At 34.7% G+C, this 23,750-nt stretch overlaps 2 protein-coding genes across 11 annotated transcripts; one reads left to right on the top strand and one right to left on the bottom strand.

The window, feature by feature from the left end:
• Positions 1–3,357: 3,357 nt before the first annotated feature.
• Positions 3,358–22,221, top strand: LOC107641121 (uncharacterized). 10 transcript variants are annotated; one of them, XM_088486516.1, is made up of 6 exons: positions 3,358–3,508; positions 3,598–5,132; positions 6,011–6,354; positions 6,459–6,563; positions 6,654–6,786; positions 19,401–22,221. In XM_088486516.1, exons 1-2 carry the CDS (start codon positions 3,358–3,360, stop codon positions 5,121–5,123), a joined length of 1,677 nt encoding a protein of 558 aa, XP_088342642.1. In that variant the 3' UTR covers positions 5,124–5,132; positions 6,011–6,354; positions 6,459–6,563; positions 6,654–6,786; positions 19,401–22,221. The 10 variants fall into 10 exon arrangements, with proteins under 10 accessions (XP_088342642.1, XP_088342645.1, XP_088342644.1 ...); XM_088486523.1 differs by having other exon boundaries at positions 3,373–5,132; positions 6,011–6,056; positions 6,153–6,354; XM_088486519.1 differs by lacking the exon at positions 19,401–22,221 and having other exon boundaries at positions 6,083–6,354; positions 6,654–7,150.
• LOC148565990 (uncharacterized) lies at positions 11,737–15,083 on the bottom strand. Its single transcript, XM_088487329.1, has 3 exons — positions 14,380–15,083; positions 12,438–12,570; positions 11,737–11,820 (listed from the first exon to the last, which is right to left on the bottom strand). The coding sequence occupies exons 1-3, from the start codon at positions 15,081–15,083 to the stop codon at positions 11,737–11,739; spliced, it is 921 nt and encodes a 306-aa protein (XP_088343455.1).
• Positions 22,222–23,750: the final 1,529 nt, after the last annotated feature.

The following is a 23,750-nucleotide window of genomic DNA, read 5'->3' as shown; positions in this document are numbered from 1 at the left end:
CCGAGTCTACCCAGAAACGAGTTTATGTCTGAGTCAACTCGATTCCACTACCTAAACTCGTAAACTCATACGAGTTTACGAGTTAACTCGCGAGTTTGACAACCATGCCTGTGTGTACGCTAGTAAAAATCACTTTCTCCTTCAATGGTATGAAGGCGCTATGCATATCCACATCGAGACCAACCTTTGCTGTCAACCCCTTGACCAATGGACATCTGATCTAAATTGAGAAACCTCTTGCAACTCTTTGCACACCATAAAATTCTTCTCCAAGAATTAGGCTCACATACATTTATGTGCATAGAGGTAAAGGAATAAAACCCTTGTATTTTTTTCTCTCCTTTTTCTTGTACTCTTGGCATACACATATATAGTATGAGATTTGTTACTGATTTTAAATTTGAATCTCAATTCAAATTTAAATCATATCTTAAAATTCTAAATCTAAATCCTTCAAATTTATGAATCATATCATAACTCAATTTGAAAACATAATCAGTTAGGATCTCATCTAAATTTAAAAATAGAATAACTAATTATTCTCAAATCACATTTAATATTCTCAATTATCATACTATTATTATATTCTTGGTGCTAGCAAAGAATATAATAATATTCCATTTGAATTAATATAATTATTTATTTGATCAAATCAAAATAATAATTAAATAATTCTATAGCAAAGATTAGAACACTCGTTAGTGTGTGACCCCATAGGTTCAATACTAAGTGGATAGTAAATTAGTCATACTAAATTTACTAATCAAGGTTGGCGTCTAGCAACACTTCTCAACGACCCGATAGTTTGAAGTAATCTATTTTTACTAAAAACCTCAGAAGAACAAAGTATAATTCCTTCCATCTTTCCAACTCTTGGTTAACCCTTAGAGTATGGTTTAATTGTCAAACTCTAACTTGTTACCATTATTATAATGAATTGTGAATGACATAAGAAACTCATTTCTTCATTCATTCAATTTCCTTGACCAAGGTTTTATTCACCTCAGTCATTATAATCATAGAGTTCAAACTCTTTACCGAGAGTTGACAGATTCCTTATTGACTAATCATTAATTCTACAAGTATTTAAATCATACCCAATATCCATTCAACTAGCACCCTAGGGTATTAGGTGTCCGAAATTAAAGTATAATAAATACATTGTTAATTACTATGACAGTCGCAGGTCAAAGGAAACTCTATTACTATGTTCATCTTGAGAATATCCTATTGACAAATATACGGTAATTATAACCATTAGAAATTCTCAAAGTGAGTCAGTTCAATGGTCATATCTCTATATGCACCATCTATATATATAATTTAATAAATGAGATCTATTAATCTTCATCCAATGAAGACCATTATATATATATATATTGATCTTTCCGGATTATTAATGTCCTTTTTAATAATCCTATGACCAAGAACAATTTAGATTAAATTATAAAAGATTTATCTCTCAATATTATGATCACTATCACAATGATAAATCTATAAATTTAATCAAGGACCTTATTATATTAACATTTTAATATAATAACAATAACAAATTATTTGACACGTGATTGATTGGATTGTGGTCATACTACTATTTTCAACAAGTAATAAGTTATTAAATATGATTTAATTTTTTTAAAATTTATTTAGTATTTAGTCTAATATAAATAAAAGTCCAGCCTAACCTAAATATTAATGATTTCTAATATCTAAAAAAGTAAGTAAGAATATTGAAAAAATCTGTAAAGATATTATTACTAATATTTTTTAATTAAATAAAATTTTTCAAATCCCATAAAGTGAATTTTTTTTCTTCTTGTGAGCGTCCTTCTTGATTCATTTGGTATTAATTCTCTCTGTTTCAACTAGTACAACTGAAAGATCTTTTTTCAGCGATGAATATTGTGAAGAATAACTCATAAACAAAATGAAATGTTAATTTCTTGCTAATTGTCTTTTAATTATATTGAAAAGAAAATTGCTGAAAAATTTGACACAGATTCTATTATTGATAAATTTTATGATACAAAGAATTGATCACTTCGTTAATAAAAAGTACATACATATTTTTTGTACTTTAAAATATATTATCTATCGATATAATTTTTGTATAATTTTTAATATTATATATGTTATTGGCTCTCTAGAATAATATTTCTGGATCTGTCCCTGCTATCATCCACCTCTCTTCTTCTTCATTGTTGTTGCCACCATTACCGAGAGTCTTTGATTATGCCAAAATGGCATCGTGTTTTCGACACTACCACCATCAATTTCGGAAACGGCTTCACGCGCCGCATCCAGGTCCTCCACGGCCCAAGTGGTTGTGGTGCTGGTAAAACGAGACACTACAAAGCTTGGTTTGTGAGGGCGGGAGGGTTAGGATGGTCCCTGACAGGATCCAGATGGTGAAGGATGGGGAGGCATTGGCGGACGTTATGGGAAGGAGAGAGGATGAGGAGCTTCCTGCTTTCCAAAACGGTGCGTTTGAGGTTGATGGCGGTAATAGTGTTGGAGCGGTGGAGAGAAAGACGCTGATGGATCAAGAGTTCTTGGATCGGTATGTGCCTGTGGGTGGAATCCAAAGGCATATTATGAGGAATTTGATTAGTAAGATTCGAGTTGTTAGAGAGAATGATCTTGCTTGTGATGAGGCGAAAATTATGATTATTGCTAATTTAAACATAATTGGATTGAGATAAATTGAGTTCATACATGATTCGTGATAATAGCGCACATTAACGTAGTAGTTTGTTTAATTACTGTTAATTTTGGTTTTTACGGCGTGTTAATGAATTTGGTCATCAGCAACGATTTCAACATTGTTGTTGTTGAAGCCTTATTGTTGTTAAAGAAAAAAAACAAAAATGTTGAAGAGAGGAGGAGGAAGAAAAGGGAGAAGAGGAAGAAGAAGACATTATGGTAAATGTGCATTTTTTTTAAAGACCTAATTATTACAGAAATCTAATTACAAACTTTTAAAGTGTAAGAACTAATTTATAATTTCAGCAAAATATAAGAATTAATTATATAATTTAACCTTTAAATAACAACTAATAAAGATTTAATTATAAATTTTTATCTAATATAAGAGGTTAATTATAATTTTTTAAACCCTAAAAACTTAATTAAAAATTTTATCAAATTATAAAGATTAATAAAATAATTAAATTTTATTATTGTTGTTCCAGTTGTTTGTTGATGGATCACCTTTTTTTCTCAAGCATAATGAAACCATTACTCCCGCAAGCCTTGTAATTTATTTGGTAATTGGTATATACGTCTTCACAAATTGATAAAAAAAAATCAATTGGACCCAAGTAAAACGGGACTGGGGTCTGGAGACCTTTCATTAGTATGGGGGGTGTCGGAAACAGAACCAAAGCTGACAAAATTGAGAGGACTATTTCCGCAGAGTTAGCACACTCCCTCAAACTTAGACAACAGCGAAAGTGCGAATCACTAAAATGTTGTCATCCTCAACCTCAAGGATCACTTTCATTTCTAGGTATTCTCTTCTCCAAATCCCTAATTTTGTTTCCTTCCCTTCCTCTTCATCCCTTCACTCTCATTCTGAGCCCCCATCCCTTCGTGAAGTTCATGAAGCTGTTGATTCCTTCACTTGCATGCTCTCTGTGCGTCGTACTCCTCCCATCATCCAATTTAACAAGATTTTGGGATCCCTTTCCAAGACGAAGCATTTCCACGCCGCCGTTTCCCTTTTTCAGCAATTGCAAGCCAGAGGAATCGCGCCCAGCATAGTTACTTTGAGCATCTTAATCAATTGTTGTTTCGGCATGGGTCGTATGACGCTTGCTTTCTCTGTATTGGCCAAAATTTTCAGGATGGATTTTCAACCTGATACGGTAACTATGACAACAATCCTGAAAGGTCTCTGTCTCTGCGGTAGTGTTGAAAAAGCAGTGCACTTTCATGACAGAGTGCTGGCTCATGGATTTCACTTCGACCAAGTCACTTATGGGACCTTGATCAATGGGCTCTGTAAGACCGGACACACATCAGCTGCTATTCAAGTGTTGAGAAAGATCCCACGGTATGGCATTGCTCCTGATGTCTTCATGTACAGCGCAATTATTGATAGCCTCTGCAAGGATACACTTGTAAGTCAGGCTTTTCATTTATTCTCTGAAATGCTTGCTAAGGGAATTTCTCCCGATGTTATCACCTACAACACTCTCATTTATGGATTGTGCCTTGCTGATCAACTCAAGGAAGCCGTTCATTTGCTAAATGATATGATTCTCATAAACGTTACTCCAAATGTTCGTACCTATAATACTTTGATTGATGGGCTATGCAAGGAAGGAAAGATCAAAGATGCTAAGAGTGTATTGGCTGTAATGGCAAAACATGGTGTGAAACCAAATGTGGTTACTTATACCAGCTTAATGGATGGTTATTGTTTGGTTAATCAGGTAAATAAGGCAAAATATATATTCAACACAATGACCCAAATTAGAGTGTCACCCAATGTTCAAAGTTACAGTATCATGATTAATGGCTTCTGCAAAAGTAAAATGGTCGATGAAGCCTTGAATCTCTTTGAAGAAATGCGTAGCAAGAACTTGGTTCCAGACACGGTAACTTACAACACTCTTTTTGATGGCTTGAGCAAATCAAAGAGAATCTCCCGTGCTTTGGAGCTTCTTGTCGAGATGCATGATAGAGGTCAACCCGCTGATGTAGTCACTTACAATTCATTGTTGGATGGGATGTTCAAAAACCAACAACCTAACGAGGCTTTTATGTTATTCAATCAAATGAAAGAGTGTGACATTGATCCAGATATATACACTTACAATATATTTATAGACGGCCTATGCAAAGGTGGAAGACTTATAGATGCAAAAGAGATTTTTCAAGATCTTTCCGTTAAAGGCTATCGTCCAAATGTGAGGACATACAATATTATTATCAATGGGCTCTGCAAAGAGGGCTTGTTTGAAGAAGCATTGGCACTCTTGTCAAAAATGGAAGGCAATGGTTGCTTACCAGATGCTGTGACTTTTGAAACTGTTATCCGTGCTTTGTTTGAAAAAAATGAGAATGACATGGCGGAGAAACTTCTTCGGGAAATGGTTGCTAGAGGCTTATTGAATTGATAAAAGAAGGTAAGATACATCAACTCAAATTGAAATTACATCTCATTGTTGCTGAATATGTATCATAGTTTTGTAAATTCTGTGTCTGTTGGGTCAGGTTACTTTGGCAATGCCATGACATCAATATAATTCTGTTATTCTGTTGTGCAACTTATTTTTCCGCAACTTTGTAGGTACCAAATATATATATATATATATATATATATATATATATATATATATCAAACTAATTCCTATGACTGTTTTATCATAAGCAACCGTGAGCTATTGTTTATTTGATTGAATCCTCTGGGAATTGTTGTAAAAGCAAATTTAAGTAGGTAATAAGGATTTATTCTCAGGCTATATAGTTTTCACTTCCATCTCAAAAATAAACCCACCTTCTAAAATGCATGTCCCCTTTTTTCATCAACCTAAGCAACATCGAGTCAAGGTTAATATGGTTCATTTATCTCAAAATTTTTGGCCATTTTCTTAATTAATGCTACTCAGTTGTATTGCTTGGAAATTGCTTCTGTTGAAAATATGTACATTATGAAGTATTTTTTCGGAGAATGTTTTTCTGTTAATTCTTAGATAAATTACCTCGTTATTTCTTGTGTAGACATTATTCTATTGTCTCTTTTTATTAGTATTTTGAAAAAAGTTACTAGCTTGGAGTTTTGTTTTGTGGTGTTTGAGATGGGAGTGTTAAAACTTAAAAGTGAAACAATATAGAATTCTTTGGAATTGCAGTTGATTTTATTTGGTAAATTTATTTGCATAATTATTGCATTTATTTATTTATTATTTATTTTCAATTAGATGTTGGACTATGATATAGCTTTATTGCTGAATATTTCATATTTATGAAACTGATTTTTATCTTGTATTGGTGGTTGACTTAGGTTGAGGCTTGACATGGCTTTCATCCTTGTTTTTTTTTTCTCAAAGGTAGAATTTCATTTCCTGAAAATTAGGATTTGGGTCCACGATGGACCACTTACAAGACTAAAAGAGAGATTTCCCAACGAAACTTATCTAAATCAGGAAACAACATTGAAAGGGAAGGAAAGAGTAAAGTGAAAACTTCTTCTTCAGACATTTCTAATCTTCTTCGCATTCCTCAGTCGAGCAAGCACGCTTGGAACTCTGATTCACTCCTTCTGGCTCGTTCAAGGACACAAGCCTCATCGAACTCTTCACCGTCAAACATGAATCTGTTGCGAGCCTTCTATATCTCCCACATCAGGTTTGCAGCTTCTCTCAATTTCTTCACGCCATTTCTGCTTCTTTTCAACTTCTCAGTTAACTCCATCCACCGTTGCCATACTTCTTGGTCCGTTTGACTTCCAGGGACTCCAATTTTGGATCTGAGCCAAGTGGACCATGACTGACCACAGCTAATTATGCAGTGTTGGACTGTTTCTTCCATCGCGGTACATCTTCGACAGGTTGGGGGTATTGTTCTGATTCTTCCATGGAGTTGTTGGTTCACTGGCAATGCATTACTTTCCAGAGGAAGATTCTTATTTTCGGTTGCACTTTCAGGTCCCAAATAGAAGTCCAGAGCTTCTTCTGCTGGCAGTGGAGTGGCATCAGCTCGAGTGGAGGGTGGTAGAACTAGTGTGCCAGTAAATATCCTGAAGCCACGGTGTAGCAACCCTTTTTCTCCCTTGGCCAGGTAACTGAATCATCCCCTTCCCCAATTTCAGTTTGTAAAATATTCTGTGCAATATCTGTACTGAATTGTTCTGCAATGAGCTGTTGGTTCCGTTGCTTGTTTTCGTTTAGGAGTTGATTAACCCAAATTAGTTGTGAGTTAGTAGGAATTAACATCTGAGTAGATAATGCTTGTTGATTTTTGATCCAAGAGTCCTCCATTTACATATGGGTAAATACCAATCTACCATGTTATATGTATAAATTTAACTGGCTACACAATAATCCAAACTATGTTGAAGCTCTCTAGTGTGAATTTTCCTTTATACTTTGATTTGTATTTGGCCCCTTTGGAATCAATTGTGAGACACTAGAGTTCTTCTCAACTAATTTGGTTTCTAGTTGAACCCATACTCACTAGATTTTAAACTTCAAAAATCACTTCATCTCAAACGGATGAAATATTGCTGTTGCTATAAACTTTGCAAAGCCAATCTTTGCATTATAATTTGGTTCTTCATTTATATACTTCCATTCTAACTTTGTGTGGTGCGTGCTGCATAAAACAGTTTTAGACTTAAGCAAACAGTACTCCAAATAAACATTTGATACTGCAAACGGAATAATTTTGCTTTATGGTGTAATTCGTTTTGGATATTGCAAGTTCATCAAGAACAAGATGGCTCTGTCATCAAGAGTTGTTTGAGACTCTACAGAAAGGGAAAGTTTTAATATAGTTAACCAATTCTTTGTTCATTTTCACTGACATACAAAATGGGAGCTCAAGTTGAATAGTATTTTTTATTTTTTATTTTTTATTTTTTATTTTTTTCAGTTTTCGTTATGCAATCTACAATGCAGTTCTTTTCAGGTTTTACCATTTGTAGGCATAGGTAATTTAACTTTTGTTATGTCATTAAAAAGTTGCGATTCTACCTTGGATCAGAAGGAAAAATGGTTAACTATATTAAAACTTTTGGTGCTGCGGTGCTGGTAATTGTTGGCGCTATAAATTGTGACCACTAGTATATTTTTTATGTAGTATTTATTAGGGCAATTTACATAAATAAAATAAATGAGAGAAAATGTTACGCAAATACAGCAATAGAAAAAACCAGACACAAATGCGACAAACCTCATTATATGTAATCCGCGACACTCTAACTCAGATTCCATTTACACGTAATCCGCTACACCCTCTCGCGGATTACGTTCAGAAGCAAAATCACGTTAACCGCTACACCCTGTAGCAGTTTATGAAGAGAGAGGCCCAAAGTGTATTCCGCGAGACCCTGTAGCGGATTATGAAGGAGTTGGCTCACTGTATAAACTGCGATACCCTATAGCGGTTTCTTCACAATATGGCTGCCTGAAAAATGGCTATGTGTGTGTTTGGCAAACAGGTTGGCGAAAAGAGAAGTGATTCCACTTCTAAACACACGTTCACGCGAAGCTAAAATTTGTTGCTTCTACGTTCATGTTCATGGTGGCTGGTTTAGATGAGAAATTTTGTTCATATAATATTGGATTAAGTACTGAAATCGTCCCTAAGGTCTGGGGTGAAAATCAAAATCGTCCCCGACCTTTTTTTGTTATTAAAATCATCCTCAACGTTACAAAACGTTATAAAATCGTCATTTTTCACTTCAATTTTATTTTTTTTACCATATTACCCTTCATTATTAATAAAAATAATTAAAAATAATATTAAAAAATTAAAACAAACTCCCCTCCCCTCCCTTCTCGTCTCTCACTCCCTCACTCCCTCACTCACCCTCCCGTAACCCCCTCAGCCCACTCCCTCATCCCCCACCCCTCACCCCTCACTCACCCTCCCGTAACCCCCTCAGCCCACTCCCTCACCCCCCACCCCTCACCTCCCTCAAAGAACAAGAACAAGGCTAACAACAATAACAACAATCACCATGGCGCAAACGGCAAAGACACGGTGCTTATAACGCCGGTGCCAAGGTTCCCGGACAAGAGCGACGACACGGCAGAGATGAAGATCTGCCTCTCGAAGGTGTACAAGGCGGAGAAGGTTGAGCTGAGCGAGGACCGAATGGTGGCAAGGAGCACGAAGGGTTACAGAATGGTGAGGCCAACGAGAGGGGTGGTTGAAGGAGCGTGGTACTTCGAAATTAGGGTTTTAAATTTGGGAGAAACAGGGCACACACGGATGGGGTGGTCCACTGAAAAAGGTGACTTGCAGGCACCGGTTGGTTACAATGGGAATAGTTTTGGGTACAGGGATATTGATGGGAGTAAGGTGCATAAGGCTCTGAGGGAGAAGATTTTTCTTCTCGCCGCCGCCGCCGTCGCGTGGTCATCGGGAGGGGGACCCCGCCGGCGCTGCTTCTTCTTCTGTGACTGCCTTTGCTTCTTCTTCTGTGACTGCCTCTGCTTCTTCCTCTGCTCTGCTTGAACATCTGCTTCTGAAATTGTAACTTGATGATTATTGAACTTTTGGATCTGAAAACTGAAATTGTAGTTGATGATTATTGAATTATTGTTTATTGAAATCGATGTGATTATTGAAATTGTTATGCTTCTTCTGTCTCTGATTTTTTTGTTGATTTATTTTGTTTTGTGAATGTTGCTGTTAATTTGTTTTGTTATGAGTAATGAATGGCTATGGTGGCAGTGGTGATGGTGGTGAGAAAAGGGAGATGGAGGAGGTGGAAGGGAATTGGGTGAGTGAGGGTGGGGGGTGAGGGTGGGGGGTGGGGGTGGGGGTTACGGCCTTACGGGAGGGTGAGTGAGGGAGTGGGGTGAGGGTAGGGGTGGCAAGCGGGAAAGCCCGCCTCGCCCCGCCCCGCCTAGTGAGGCGGTCCCAGAATCCTAATCCGCTTCGCCTAATGGCGAGCTGGTGGGCCGGCGGGTTAAGCCCGCCAAATAACCTCTTTTTTTTTTTATTTTTAACTATTAAATAATATATATAAAGGTATAAAAAAATCTCTCCTATTTTTTACTTTTAACTATTATAATTTCTAAAAGTATAAACAAATTATAATTTTTATATTCACAAACATTAAAGTCTTTGTAATTATAAATATTGTTCCCAAAGCAAAATAAACATAATCCAAAACATAATTATAAACATTGTCTCTAAAACAAAATAAATATAATCCAAAATACTCAATTTTCATCTTCATTCTCTTGTAAGTTGGGTTGGGGGAAGTTGGGTTTTGGTAAAAAAAATTGTAAAAATACCCCTTGCTAAAAAAATTCTAAGCCAGGCGGGGAAGCCCGCCCCGCTCCGCCAAAGCCCGCGGTTTAAGCGGTGCGGGTTAGGCGGGCTTTTACTATTTGGCGGTCCCAATTTTCCAGCCCAACCCGCCTTTTTCGGCGGGTTACGCGGACCGACCCGGCGGGTTTAGGCCCGTTTGCCACCCATAGGTGAGGGAGTGAGGGAGTTACGGAAGGGGAAGGGGGGAGTTTGTTTTAATTTTTTAATATTATTTTTATTAATAATGAAGGGTAATATGATAAAAAAAAAATAAAATTGAAGTGGAAAAGGATAATTTTGTAACGTTTTGTAACGTTGAGGATGATTTTAATAACAAAAAAAGGTCGGAGACGATTTTGATTTTCACCCAGACCTTAGGGACGATTTCAGTACTTCACCCTATAATATTTGTTGTTGGATTATGAAAATTTTATTCTTTCTTATTTGAATGAGTTTTTTTTTTCTATTTTTTGATATATTCTATTTTTGTTTTTTACAAAAAATTTTGTTTTTTATTCGATTTTTTAGAATTTATAATTGTAATTATTATATAATAAAAAAATAGTATTATACAAAAATGATAAAAAAAATAATAAAAAAACCTATTAGACATAAAGAACCGTAAATAATAAAAAAAAAGTTAATATGAACAAAGAAATAATAAAAATTGTAAAAAATAATAATATATATGAAAAATCAGAAGTGAAATAATATAAAAGTTATTTATCATATAAATAAAATAAATACAATAAAAGATAAAAATATGAAAGAGAGTATTATAAATTTTATAATGTCAAATAAAAAGAAAATATTCTATAATTTTTTTAGTATTATCAGTACTCTGTAATTTGATATTATTTTAAACTATAAATTTTTATTATTTATAATTCTATTGTTACTTATAATTAGTTTTTTTATTTATTTTATACTTCTTGATAGGATCATAATTCATACTATGCAAAATTTTGATAATAAACGTATTATATAATAATTACAATTACAAATTTTACAAACCGGAGAAAAAAATAATTTTTTTATACAAAACAAAAATAGAGTACATCAAATAAAGAATAGAAAAAAATTTATATAGATAAGAAAGAATAAAAATTTCATAAAATCAACCACATAAATCATATAAACAAAAAAATATAAAAATTAAAATATGAAAGAGAGCACTAAAAATAATAAAGAAAATCAAAATATTCACCTTGTTAGTGATTGAAACAAATTTAAAAGATTTTGATGAAAAAAAAAAACATTGGAACGAAGAAAATTTTTCATCTAATTTCCCACGGTAACCAGCCACCATGAACATAAACGCAGAAGCAACAAATTTTAGCTTCGCGTGAACGTGTGTTCGGAGGTGGAATCACTCATCTCTTTTCCAACGCGTTTGCCAAATACACACATAGCCATTTTCCAAGCAGCCACATTGTGAAGAAACCGCTGTAGGGTATCGCGGTTTATACGGTGAACCAACTCCTTCATAATTCGCTACAGGGTGTAGCAGTTTATGTGTTTTCGCTTCTGAATGTAATCCGCGACAGGGTGTAGCGGATTACGTGTAAATGGAATCCGCGTTAGGGTGTCGCGGATTACATATAATGAGGTTTATTGCATTTACGTCTAATTTTTTCTATTGTTTTTTTTTGTGAATAAATAGAAAAGAAAGAAAAAAAAAGAGACAAAACCAAATTAATTGGCTAGGGTCATATCTAAATCTATTAGATGCTGAAGCTCACTTCATGGTTGGCTCCAATTCGAGTGAATGTCCGCGACAGAAGCAGCTGCTTTAGCCATACAATTTGCAACACTATTTGCAGTCCTCTGAATTAAAAGAATAGAGGCTCTCCAATTCCAATTCATAACCTCCTGTATATGCTTTGCCAAATCCCATTCCGGAATATCCTTACCAATCATTCTTTGGTTTACCAAGAAAGAGCTTCTAAACAGTCTGTTTCACAAATAACCTCACGAAATCCACTCTTCCAAGCAAGAAGTAAACCTTTCCAAATTGCATACAATTCAGCAAAAAGAACACTGCACACTCCGACTTTTTCAGTGCAACCTTTCAACTAACATCCATCAGGATTGCGAATGATACAACCAAAACCAGCATAGCCAAAAGGAGCAAAACAACTAGCATCACAATTCAATTTAACAGAATGAACTGGAGGTGGAACCCAATGCAAACAAAGTGACGGAGGAGACAAAGATTGATGCATAGCAAAAATAGTGTGAAACTCCCTTACTGAACTACGAATCAAACTCACCACTTTACTAGCACTCCAAGAATCATCTATATTAAATAAGTCATGATTCCTGCTTCTCCAAATCCACTAGATGGTCGAAAAGAAAAGAAAAACATCTCCACTCCTTGCACCTCTGTAGAGCCAATAATGTAAATTCAAGTTATCTGAATACAAGCCTAAAAGGTTCCAGACCTCCTTGGCACTAGGGCACTCCCGAAGACAATGAAGAATGAATTCAGAATCATGCTGACACCGATGACAGGTGCTAGATAAAGCTAAACCACGACCCAAACGAAACTCTGCCATAGGAATAGCATTATGAAGACTGAGCCAAATCAAGAACTTGTACTTCTCAGGAATATGCAGTCGCCATACCCACAACCAATTATCATGCTCATTCCAGTCAAACTTTCTTTTGGCTAGAAGATGCCACACCCCACGACCAACCCGAACTCTCTCCAGCATTCAAGTCCGGATTATAAGCATTCAAACGCTGTTTGACATCTTTTGGAATGATAGAGAAAATATCATGGAGATTTCATTGACCATCTTTTCAAACGTCTCTAATAGTTAAATCAGAGTCAAATATATGTACAAAAGGGACATCTTGAGCAATTGGGCCCTCAATACTCCAATTGTCAAACCAAAAAGATTGATCAAGTGACCCAACACACCAAGAGAATGCATCCTTAAGAGCACTAAAAGCCTTTGAGATACTCTTCCAAACATGAGAAGCATTGCAGGGGACAGGGCCATCTAAAACTCCATCATTCCTCAGATACTTTGCCCTCAACAGAGCAACCTAAGGCTTGTCCTGACAATGAAAAAGTTGTCAAACTAATTTACCAAGTAAAGATATATTAACACACGCAGGATCTCTAACACCCAGGCTACCAAATTTCTTTTGAGTGATCACGGTTCTCCAATTAACAAGAGAAAGACCTCTACCATCAACTTGACCCTTCCAAAGGAACTGTCTCATCACAGAAGACAAATCGCAAACCCAATTTGGAAAAAAAGATACCTGCATATGATAGACAGGAATGGATGCTGCAACAGAATTGATCAGGCAAAGTCTCCCTGCTTTATTTAGAAGCCTTCCTTTCCAATTATAATCTTTCCCTCACCTTTTCAATCACCAAATGAAAAGAAGCCCTACTGGTACGGGAATGATTAAGGTTAACTCCAAGATATCTTCCTAAGTCCAAAGCAAAACGTATTGAAGAAACACTAGTAAAAATATCTCTTCTACGAGCAGTCACATTTTAACAAAAAACTTTAGACTTTTCAAGATTCACTTTCATGCCAGATGCCTTTGCAAAAAATATTAAGTGAATGCATGACCATTTAGACCTGACTCTTTGTAGCTTGACAGAAGAGTAAGAGATCATCTGCAAACATCAAATGAGAAAATTTTGGGCCACCCCTAGTGACAGAAACTGGTTTCCACACACCCTCGACCACCTTATGAGATATATAGCAAGCAAGTCTTTCCATACAAAGCACAAATAAGTAAGGAGACATTGGATCGCCCTGTTTAAGTCCCCTTCTAGGAGCAAAACTATCCAATTTATTCCCATTCCACATAATAGAAAGAGATGATGCACGGACACAATTCATAATCAAATTAACAGTGATGATAGGAAAACCAAAAGCAATGAGAGTACTCTCCAAAAACCTCCAATCCACCCTATCATAAGCTTTTTCAAGATCAATTTTAAAAGCAAGAGTACCTTTCTTGGATTTTGTGTGCTTCATGAAATTCAGAATTTCTTGGGCCACAATAATATTATCAGGAGCACTACGACTCGGAATAAAACCTCCTTGTAACGGACTAACAATATCTGGAAGAAAAGGCCGAAGTCGATTAGTCAATACTTTGGTGATAATTTTATAAACAACATTACACAAGCTAATAGGCCTGAAATCCTTCATAAAGGTAGGGTTATCAATTTTAGGAATAAGTACAATCAGAGTTTTCATGATGCTAGGATTTAAGTATTCTCCCAAAAAAGCGCTCCGGACAATATTCCAAATCTCTGTGCCTACTATCTTCCAATATTCTTTAAAAAAATAAGCTTGAAAGCCATCTGGACCAGGAGCCTTAAAATGGCTCATACTGAATACTGCTGACTTGACTTCCGCAAAAGAGACAGGGTCAATTAACCTAGCACAAGTCTCAGTGCTTAGAGTGGGCATCGGAGCATCCCCTAAACAATCAACCTCAACCTCAACCTCTTCCGTTGTACCAAAGAGATTCCTGTAAAAAGAGAGTGCTTCTTCCTGGAGAATACCAGGATCAGTAGACCAAGACCCATCTCTAACATATAATCCATGTACTCTATTATGGTTTCTACGCACCAAAGTCTGAAGATGAAAGAATTTAGTGTTTCTATTCCCATACTTGACCCACTGCTCTCTAGATTTCTGGTACCAAAAAAGTTCCTCTTGCAATAAAAGCCTATTGTAATCTTCCCTCAGTTCAGCTTCTTTAATTCTCAGAGATGACACATCAGTAACCTCCAAACGCCGTTGAATCTGATCAATCTGATATTCCAGCTTACTTTTTCGCAGAAAAATATTTCCAAAAATCTTTGAGTTAAAGTCCAAAGAAGCCTGTTGAACCATCTTAAGCCTTTCAGTAACGCCTCCAAACTCTTGATTCCAAGCCTTACTAATAACATGTTTATAAGAAGGATGTGTTGCCCATGCAGCTTGGAACCTAAAAGGACGAGAACCTTTCACTTTGGGGCCACCATGACAACAAATTAAAATAGGACAATGATCAGAATGAAGTCTACTAAGAATTTCAGAATAACCCTCAGGAAACATTGTCATCCACGCCTCATTAACTAGAGCTCTATCCAACCTTTTAGCCAAGTTCCTGCAGCTTGAACTGCTCTATACCAAGTATATCTCCTACCAGTCACTTTAAGATCAAAGAGTTCACAGTCATCTAGAGTAGTAGCTAATAGACTAGCTATGTGAGAAGAAAAATAAGCACATGTACTCTCGTTTGGTGCCACAATCTCATTAAAATCACCAACGGCCATCCACGGTCCATTATGGCCTGAATTAATAGAACGCAAATGATCCCAAAGTATACTTCTTTTTTCGAATTGAGGACTCCCATATACTGCACTACAAAGCCAAACTAAGTTACCTACACTCACTTTCACTGTGATACATTGGTCAATTTGATCAATAACCACACAAGAAGCATTAGCAATAGAAGATAGAAACCAAATGCCACCCCTGTGTCCTACTGCTTCCTCAATACCAACACAATGAAAACCTAACTTATCCCAAAAATTCTTCAAATTATTAAACATGGTACGAGTCTCAAAGAGAAAGAAGAAAGATGGTTTATATATTCTCACCAAATTTTTGCAATGCACACGGGTCATTTTGTTAGACGCACCCCTCACATTTCAGGCTATGATATTGAAACTATCCATAAAAAACAGCAAAAAGAGAGCTCCAATAACAAACTCGAGACTCAACATGATGTCCCTGTCTTCGACGATCCTGCCTTTAATGGACTCTCAAGTTGCAGCCCAATTTTCTCCATCGAAACTTGTGCCATACCCGCCGTCGATGCTCCATCCTTATCTGGTGAATTCTGCAAAGAGTTTGGGCGAGGACGCTTTCGCACAGTGTCATTTGTTGTCTCACCTTGCTGCTGATGATGAACATTGTGCCGGGTCCCCAAAGAAGCCACACTAACCGGTTTTTCAATATTGATGCCCCTGCTTAATTTTACTTTGGATCCAGTAGCATGTGTTGTACGTTGGTGATTAGGCCTTGTCCAAGTATTGGTAGCCTTGTTAGGAGTCTTCTTTGCTTTTGGTTGGACCTGATGGGTGCTAGGAGAAGGCTTTTGATCCATTTTATACTTTCTTTTCCTAATCACTTGAGTCCAGCCTTCCAAATCCTCATGTTGTGCATGGTCTACAAGAACAGCATGCAAATCACTCTCCACCAAATCCGGGACAGTAATATTTACAGTCTCATCTCCAAGATTCTTGCCAAAATTAAAACTTGCCTTTTTCACATGCACTGGATTTTTTGAATTTGAGTTTTCTGGCTGCTTTGCTACATCGTCGACCACCTTGGCATTAGTTCCTCCTCCCGCATTGCTGTCAGTCTTGCACACCTTCATATCATGACCAAACTTAAGATAGGAGCCACAAATAAAGTGAAGACTTTCTCTCATTCATTTTATTTATGTAAATTGTCCTATTTATTATGAAATGTAAATATAAAATTTACTAATATTATATGATAACTTTTTCTATTGTTGTATTTGCATAACATTTTCTATCATTCATTTTATTTATGTAAATTGTCCTATTTATTATGAAATGTAAATATAAAATTTACTAATATTATATGATAATTTTTTGTGTCAATATTATATGATAATTTATTATTTATTGTTAATTTTCTAGTATTAGTTCCTGCAAGATATCATAGGTTAAGTTTCACCTAATCAATTTATAAGAAGTTATTATATTGTACATGTAACTAATTTTTATATTATTGAATTTGAATTATATTGTTTATTATTGTCTTATATATTATTGAATTTGAATTAAATTAATAATAATGTCATGTGACTTTAGATATAGTCTAGTTAATACAATATATTTAAAAAGTAGAAACAGATATTACAGTAAAAAACATGAATGACTAATATATTTCTAGTTATGAAAACACGATATCATTTTCACTTATTTTTAAACTAAAATTTGGTTCGATATCTGAAGAAAAATTTTGCATTTTGAGTGTTCGCTAATTTTGCCTCCAAATACTAATTTTCTCTACACATATTCTTCCAATTCCTAATTTTCGATCATCATTCCATCATAATTTCTCTCCAAATAGTTTTTTTTTTTTTTTTTATCACCATCATTCAACAATGGTGAACACTTTCAGGATTCCAATAATAGTATTACACCTCCAGCATCTTTGTTCCTCTTTTTGTTCTTTTCAAATTTAATACTCATGCTTTACTTTAAAATTTGAGTTTACTAACAATCTGAAATAATGCGATCCCTTAAAAAAAATACGATCCACTTCGGTCCTTATTCTTTATTTCGTGAGACAACGCGGTTTCTGTGACTGTTTTTTCGTCAACTCTAAACGGAAAATACTGACGTATCAGATTAAAAAATGGACAGGGATTTAATTGTCTCTAAATTTAAATTGGTTAGAGGTTTATTTATCCTTATTTTTTAAATGATATATTTTTTAAATTATTTTTTTATTCATTATATTAATATTTTTTTCAATAAATTATTGAATATATGATATAATGAATACAAACTAATTAATAAATTATTCAAATTTAAAAATATCATTTATTATGAAACTAAATAAATAATTTTCAAATATAACTTTTAAATATATAAATAATAAACATTAAAATACGGTTAATACATTAATAATGACCCTATGTTATTAGGGTTATTAATTTAATGCAAAGATATCAAATAGATTTATTAATTTAGTTTAAAGAGAAGTCACTAAAAAATTTAGTTTAAAGAGATAAAAAAAATAAATTTGTTATTACACAAAATTTTTTTACTATATATCAAATAATGTGTTTATTAGTTTCCACTTTATTGTGAAAATTATCTAGATCATACAACTTGATTTTGAATAAAATATATGTAAATTTAATTGAATTTTAATATATGTAAAACTTTAATCAATCCACATTATTCTCATAATGATAAATCTTCATCGATCTGTAGCCTTATAACAATATGTATTATTAATATTATTGATACTTTGAGTTTGTTGAGTTTATAAATGGTCTCCATAATATATATATTTCATTTAGTATTAGTAGTTTACTCCTAATGCATTTTAGGCAAAAATATCAAATAGAATTATTAATTTAGTTTAGAGAGATAAAAAATTAAAGTTGTTATTACTCAAAAAAAAATTATTATATATCAAATAATATGCTCATTAGTTTTCAATTTATTGTGAAAGAAATAAGAAGGCAATAATAGAGAGAAAATAAGCCAATGAGTTATAGCTCAAATGGCATAGTCTCCCCATACTCATCTAAGAGGTTGCGGGTTCGAGTTTCGTATCTTTGGTAAAAAAAAAAATAATAGAGAGAAAATAATATTTTTGGAAAAAATTTTAATTTCGACCAAAAGATTAAAATAGAATGAAATAAAATGTTTGTAAAAAAAGAATTTTTAAGCGTTAGGAACTAAATTAAAATGTAACCGAAACTTTAAGGTCTAAAATAATATTTTTATCTTGTATAAATTATCCATAAAAAGATTGTGCTAATTTTTCGTCATCTATTTTAAGAGGATTTTAGTTGTTTTCAAATCTAAAAGGATGATATTTTTTCTATTTTTTTAGAAATAATTTTGAAAATTTACTTTAGATAAATATATTTGTCATAAATAAATTACTTCAAAATTGCTTAAATTTTATTTAACTTGTTCAACAAATATTTCAAAAGTTCAATGCCTTTTTTTCAGACATGAAAATTTCAATGCTTCAAACAATAGTATTGGTTGATAATTTGCCTGATAGGCTGATACTGGTGGGCTTTTTACTGCAATGAAAATAAAACAGCAAGTTGAAGGTTAAAACCAAGCCATCCATTAAGTGAACAAAATTTGAAGAATACAAATTATAGACATGTTATTAATTCAAGGTTTCAACTACATTATGCGAAAGCTCAACACAAGTACACAACTCGGTGACCATTATAGAAGGTATATGTTGATTAGGTGAAAGCGAGGATAATATAATAGGGAACAATTCCACAAACTATAAAATGTTCATCTATTTGTTTTAATTTGTTTACTTAGTTGGTTTATAGCTATAATGGTTTTGTTCTCTTAATTTGATTGTGGATCTTTCAATGGAAAATGCAATTTCTCGGTTGTTAAATTTTTAAACCAAGAAAAAAGATATAATAATAAAAATGTTACTATGAAAATAAAAGGAAAAAATTATAAAAACAATCAATATTCCTATTTTCAGTGAAACAAGACAAATATTGCATTAAGTTGTGCAACTTGTGATATTAAAAGAGGGGAGGGGAGGGGAGGGGGAAGCTATGTATCCTTGTTTTAGAAGGGTACTAATACTTTTTTATTCTTTGATATAAAACAGGGCTAAAGCCCAGGAAAAAGAAAAATACTAAACAAGAGTGGTTCTGCAGAACTCCACTCCACGCTCATCAGTTTTTCATCAAGAGAACCATTATAGCTGGGATTTCTTTGAACAGCATGACCCTTTTCTCCATTATATTTTTCGATGTTCATACTGAATCCAGCAATGAATCGTCCTCTGGAGTCTCTGATTATTCCCCTAGTGGCTCTTTTGCTATCAGGTTGAAATACAGAACCATCAACATTGAGTTTGGCCTATCCTCTTTTCGACGACTTTCACCCAATCAAGACTGTTCTAGTAAGACGAAGTGCTCTTTTATTCTGCTCTGTGATATCTAGAATGTGGTTGTAATTCTCTGCCAAGTTCCTAATCTTGTGATGCATCTGATTATTCTGGGTATTTAGGTTGCTAAACACTAATTCATTTCTGCATTGCCAGGCTAAGTTGCAGGTTGTCACGAAAGTGATGGTCACAGAGTACTATCCTGGGATGGAGTATGTTTACTCAAGTTATTTTTAATCCATTTTGAATAAGAAAGGCTAAAAAACTCTTGTTATAAACTACTATTGACAATGCTATTCCAAACAGTGCGGATAAAAGGGCAGTCACGCAATGTATAGAGCAAAGTCTCTTCTTCTCCTTGGCATCTTGGGCAGTTGCCATCTTCAGTAAGTCCTCTCCTTCTTCTTTTATGATTTGTCAACAATGCCTCATGAGTGAGTAACCAGCAAAAAGATCTGAGTCTTTGTGGCAATTTGGCTTTCCAAATCTGTTTGTATAGAGTATGCTCCTCTCCATCTTCAATACAAAAAGTTTCATAGGCTAATTTAATAGAAAAAACACCATTTGGGTAGGACACCCAACTGATAGAATCTTCCCCGATTTGCGGATTAAGAGCTTTGATTGTATGTGGGAAATCTGTGACCTCTTCGGGTAAAACACGATTCAGGGCTTCCCAATCCCAGTCACCATTTTCGGTGACATAGTCTGCAACCTTTTCATTGAGTTTATCCTCTTCTAGATTAGTTAAGGCCACCTCTTTCAGATTAGTGAATCCAGGGATCCATTGTTCCCTAAAAAAAGGGATTTATTCCCATCTCCAAACCTCCAGATGAGATTGGTTTTGAATTTCTCCCAGACCTTATTAATTCCAACCCAAGCATGTGAGCTACCTGATCTATGCTGAACCTTTGGCAAGATATCTTCACCGCAGTCATATTTGGCTCTCATGACTTTTACCCAAAGCTTGTCTTTGTTATGAATTAGTCCTCAAGAGAGTTTCATGAGGAAGAGTGAGTTTGAATCCTGAGCCTTTCTCTAACCCAACCCACCTTTCTCTTTGGGCTTGCATATGCTATGTATTTTTCTTCTCTTTTCGCTGCTTCCTCATAAAAAGTCTCTACAAATCTTGTCAACTTTTTGACACACTACTACTGGGATCTTCATGGTTTGCATGCAATAGCTTGAAATAGTTACAAGAACCAATTGTATGAGCGTGCATCTTTCTGCTAAAGAGAGAGTTTTCCTGTTCTAGCTAGATAGCTTGCTTTTCATCTTGTCAATAATAAACCGAAAGTGTTGTTTGTTGCACCGTTTGTGAATGAGTGAAAATTCCAAATACTTTCCCAAGTTAACTGTGAGGTTGATTCCTAGATCTTGACTCAAAAGATAGTGTTATGACTGACGTTGCTAGATAAGAAAACACAAGACTTCTCGAGTTTGACCTTCTGACCTGAACAATCACAAAAAAGAGAGAGAGCATTCTTGATGATCCGGACTTGCTTCATATCTACTTTAGCAAAAAGTACTAGGTCATCTACCAAACAGAGATGAGAAATTTTAGGTCCACCCCTTGAAAGCATGATAGGTTACCATTTTTTGTCATGAATTAATTTATTTATCAAGTGAGATAAGCATTCAATACAAAGAACAAAAATATAAGGGGATAAGGGGTCTCCCTGTCGAATTCCTCTGGTAGGCTTGAAGGTCTCTGAAGGAGAGCCATTCCAAAGAATATTCATGGAAGTCATTGATATGCAGTAGCTGACGACTTTAGTGATATTCTTTAGAATTCATGCATCCTTAAGAGTGTCCATTATAAACGCCCAGTTTAGCCTATCATGGAACTTTTTTAAGTCAATTTTTATAGCCTTAAAGTCCTTTCCATGTTTTTTATTTCTCATAGTGTGAACTACCTCTTGGGCTACAAATATATTGTCTGCGCTCACCCTGCCAGGCACAAAACTAGATTGGGTGTTAGAGATAAGTGTGGACATAAACTTTTTCAGTCTTAAAGCAATAATTTTAGTTACAAACTTATAACAAACGTTACAAAGATTAATGGACCTAAAATGCCCAAAATTTTTCAGCGAAGGGATCTTAGGAATTAAGGCAATTAGAGTCTTGTTAATTTTTTCAATATTGTTTGGTTCTCTAAAAACTCCTTTCACCCAGTCTATGAAAGAGGTAGCCACCACATTCCATACTTGTTGATAAAATTTTGTTGGGAGACCGTCACTTTCGGATGCCTTCCAACTACCCATAGAGGAAACAACATTTTTAATTTTCTCATTTGTCATCTCTGTTGCAATCTCTTCATAATCTATTTCCTGCAATCTGGGGAACTGATTAGAAATACCAAAGGAATTAGAAACAAAATTAGAACAATAAAGAGTCTTAAAGAAATTGACACCCCAATTCTTTAAGATTTTCACATCTTCTACCCAATCTCTATCTTCACTTTTAAGGGCGGTTATTCCATTCTTCTTCCTCCTCCCATAAGCCTTTAAGTGAAAGTATTTCGAGTTCTTGTCCCCAAAAAGAATTGTGTCACATCTAGACATTTGTTGCCAATATGTTTCCTTTTGAATCGCTATAAACTCATACTCCTTCCACAATTCTTTTTGTAGTTTATCCAAAAAAAGATTGTGATTAAAAGAACACTTATTGTTGATGCCTTCCAACCTTAAGAGGATCCATTGTTTTTTCTTGAAAATGTTTTCAAAGACCTCTTTATTCTATATCTTTGCCTTTTTAATGAAACTTGTCATATTAAGTAAAAAAATTATTTTTTTTTCAGCCAGCTATTTTTAATCAAATTGTTGTAATCTTCATGTAGAACCCAAGAGGCCAAGGAATTTGAAGGGTTTAGGTCCTTCATCCCTATAGGCCAAACGAAAATCCAACAAATTGAAAAAATGATTTGACTTCAGTTTGGGTAAGTGCTTAACACAAACATTTAGAAAATCATCAGAAAAAATTATGTTACTTAAGAAACGGTCAAGTATTCTCTTAATATTACCTCTTTTCCAAGTGAAAAGGGTCCAGTAAAAGCTAAATCTTTAAGCTCACAACAAATTAAACAATCGTTAAATTTATTAGTACCAAAAGATAGGTTAGAGGATCCTTCTGTGTCGTTTAGGGAGAGAATAGAGTTGAAGTCCCCTCCTAAGCACCAAGGACCACTTAAAGTAGTGGCAATATCTTTTAACTTGGTCCAGAGTTCGTTCCGTCCCCCCATCCTCGGACTTCGATAAACCGCTGTATATGTTGCATATGAATGAGCAATGGCTTAATTTTTCAAGAATTCTGTTTTCAGAGACACGAGATACCCCTGGAATATCCTTCTGTATCACTAATGCACCAAGAGTCAAATCTCAATTTTCTAATAATTGATTTTGCTTTCAGACCTGAGACATGGGTTTCCAACAAAACACAGAAATCAGTTCCATATTTGATCATAAGGTCATTAACAATAGATTTAAAGCCTTTAGCCGAGGCTCCTCGACAATTCCAAGTTAAAATATTCATGGATAACAATAAAACAAGGAAAATTTAATCATGGAGATATAGAAGAAAAAAAACTCCCTGGTTCAGGAAGTTCAGTCTAGGCTTCTATGTCATTTGGTTCCTTAGCATTCTCAGAGTAGATTCTTCAATTTTATTAATATCGATAGCCATTCTATTAGCTTCACTGCTCATATCCCCATCTTCTGGCGGTCTATCTTTGTAATATTCGTTGCCTTGTGCTGAAGTTCCTCCACCCATAATTTTTGCGATAAGAGCACCTGATATTGCACTGCTAGAACCATTTGTAGGAATATAGCTCCCTTATTTGTGACTTAGGTAGACTTCCTTGGCCAGTCTATTGAATTGCCTCTAGTATTCCTGATGTCTTTGGTCTTGATCTTTTTTGTTAGTCTCATACGAGTGTTGGTTGGCTTTCACAATAATGATAGCTTTTTTTTTGTTTTGATTGTTGCTACCTGAATTCAGATTATCTTGGTTTTGTTTTTTGGAATTTTCTGGGCCCTTTCCTTTTGTGTTTTTGTTTGGAGGGTTTAATTTTGG

Source organism: Arachis ipaensis, chromosome B5 (assembly GCF_059453495.1).
Source record: "Arachis ipaensis isolate K30076 ecotype BB chromosome B5, ASM5945349v1, whole genome shotgun sequence".
Lineage (NCBI taxonomy): Eukaryota > Viridiplantae > Streptophyta > Magnoliopsida > Fabales > Fabaceae > Arachis > Arachis ipaensis.
Note: the sequence above shows the minus strand (reverse complement) of the source record. Positions and strands in the feature narration are given on the sequence as shown.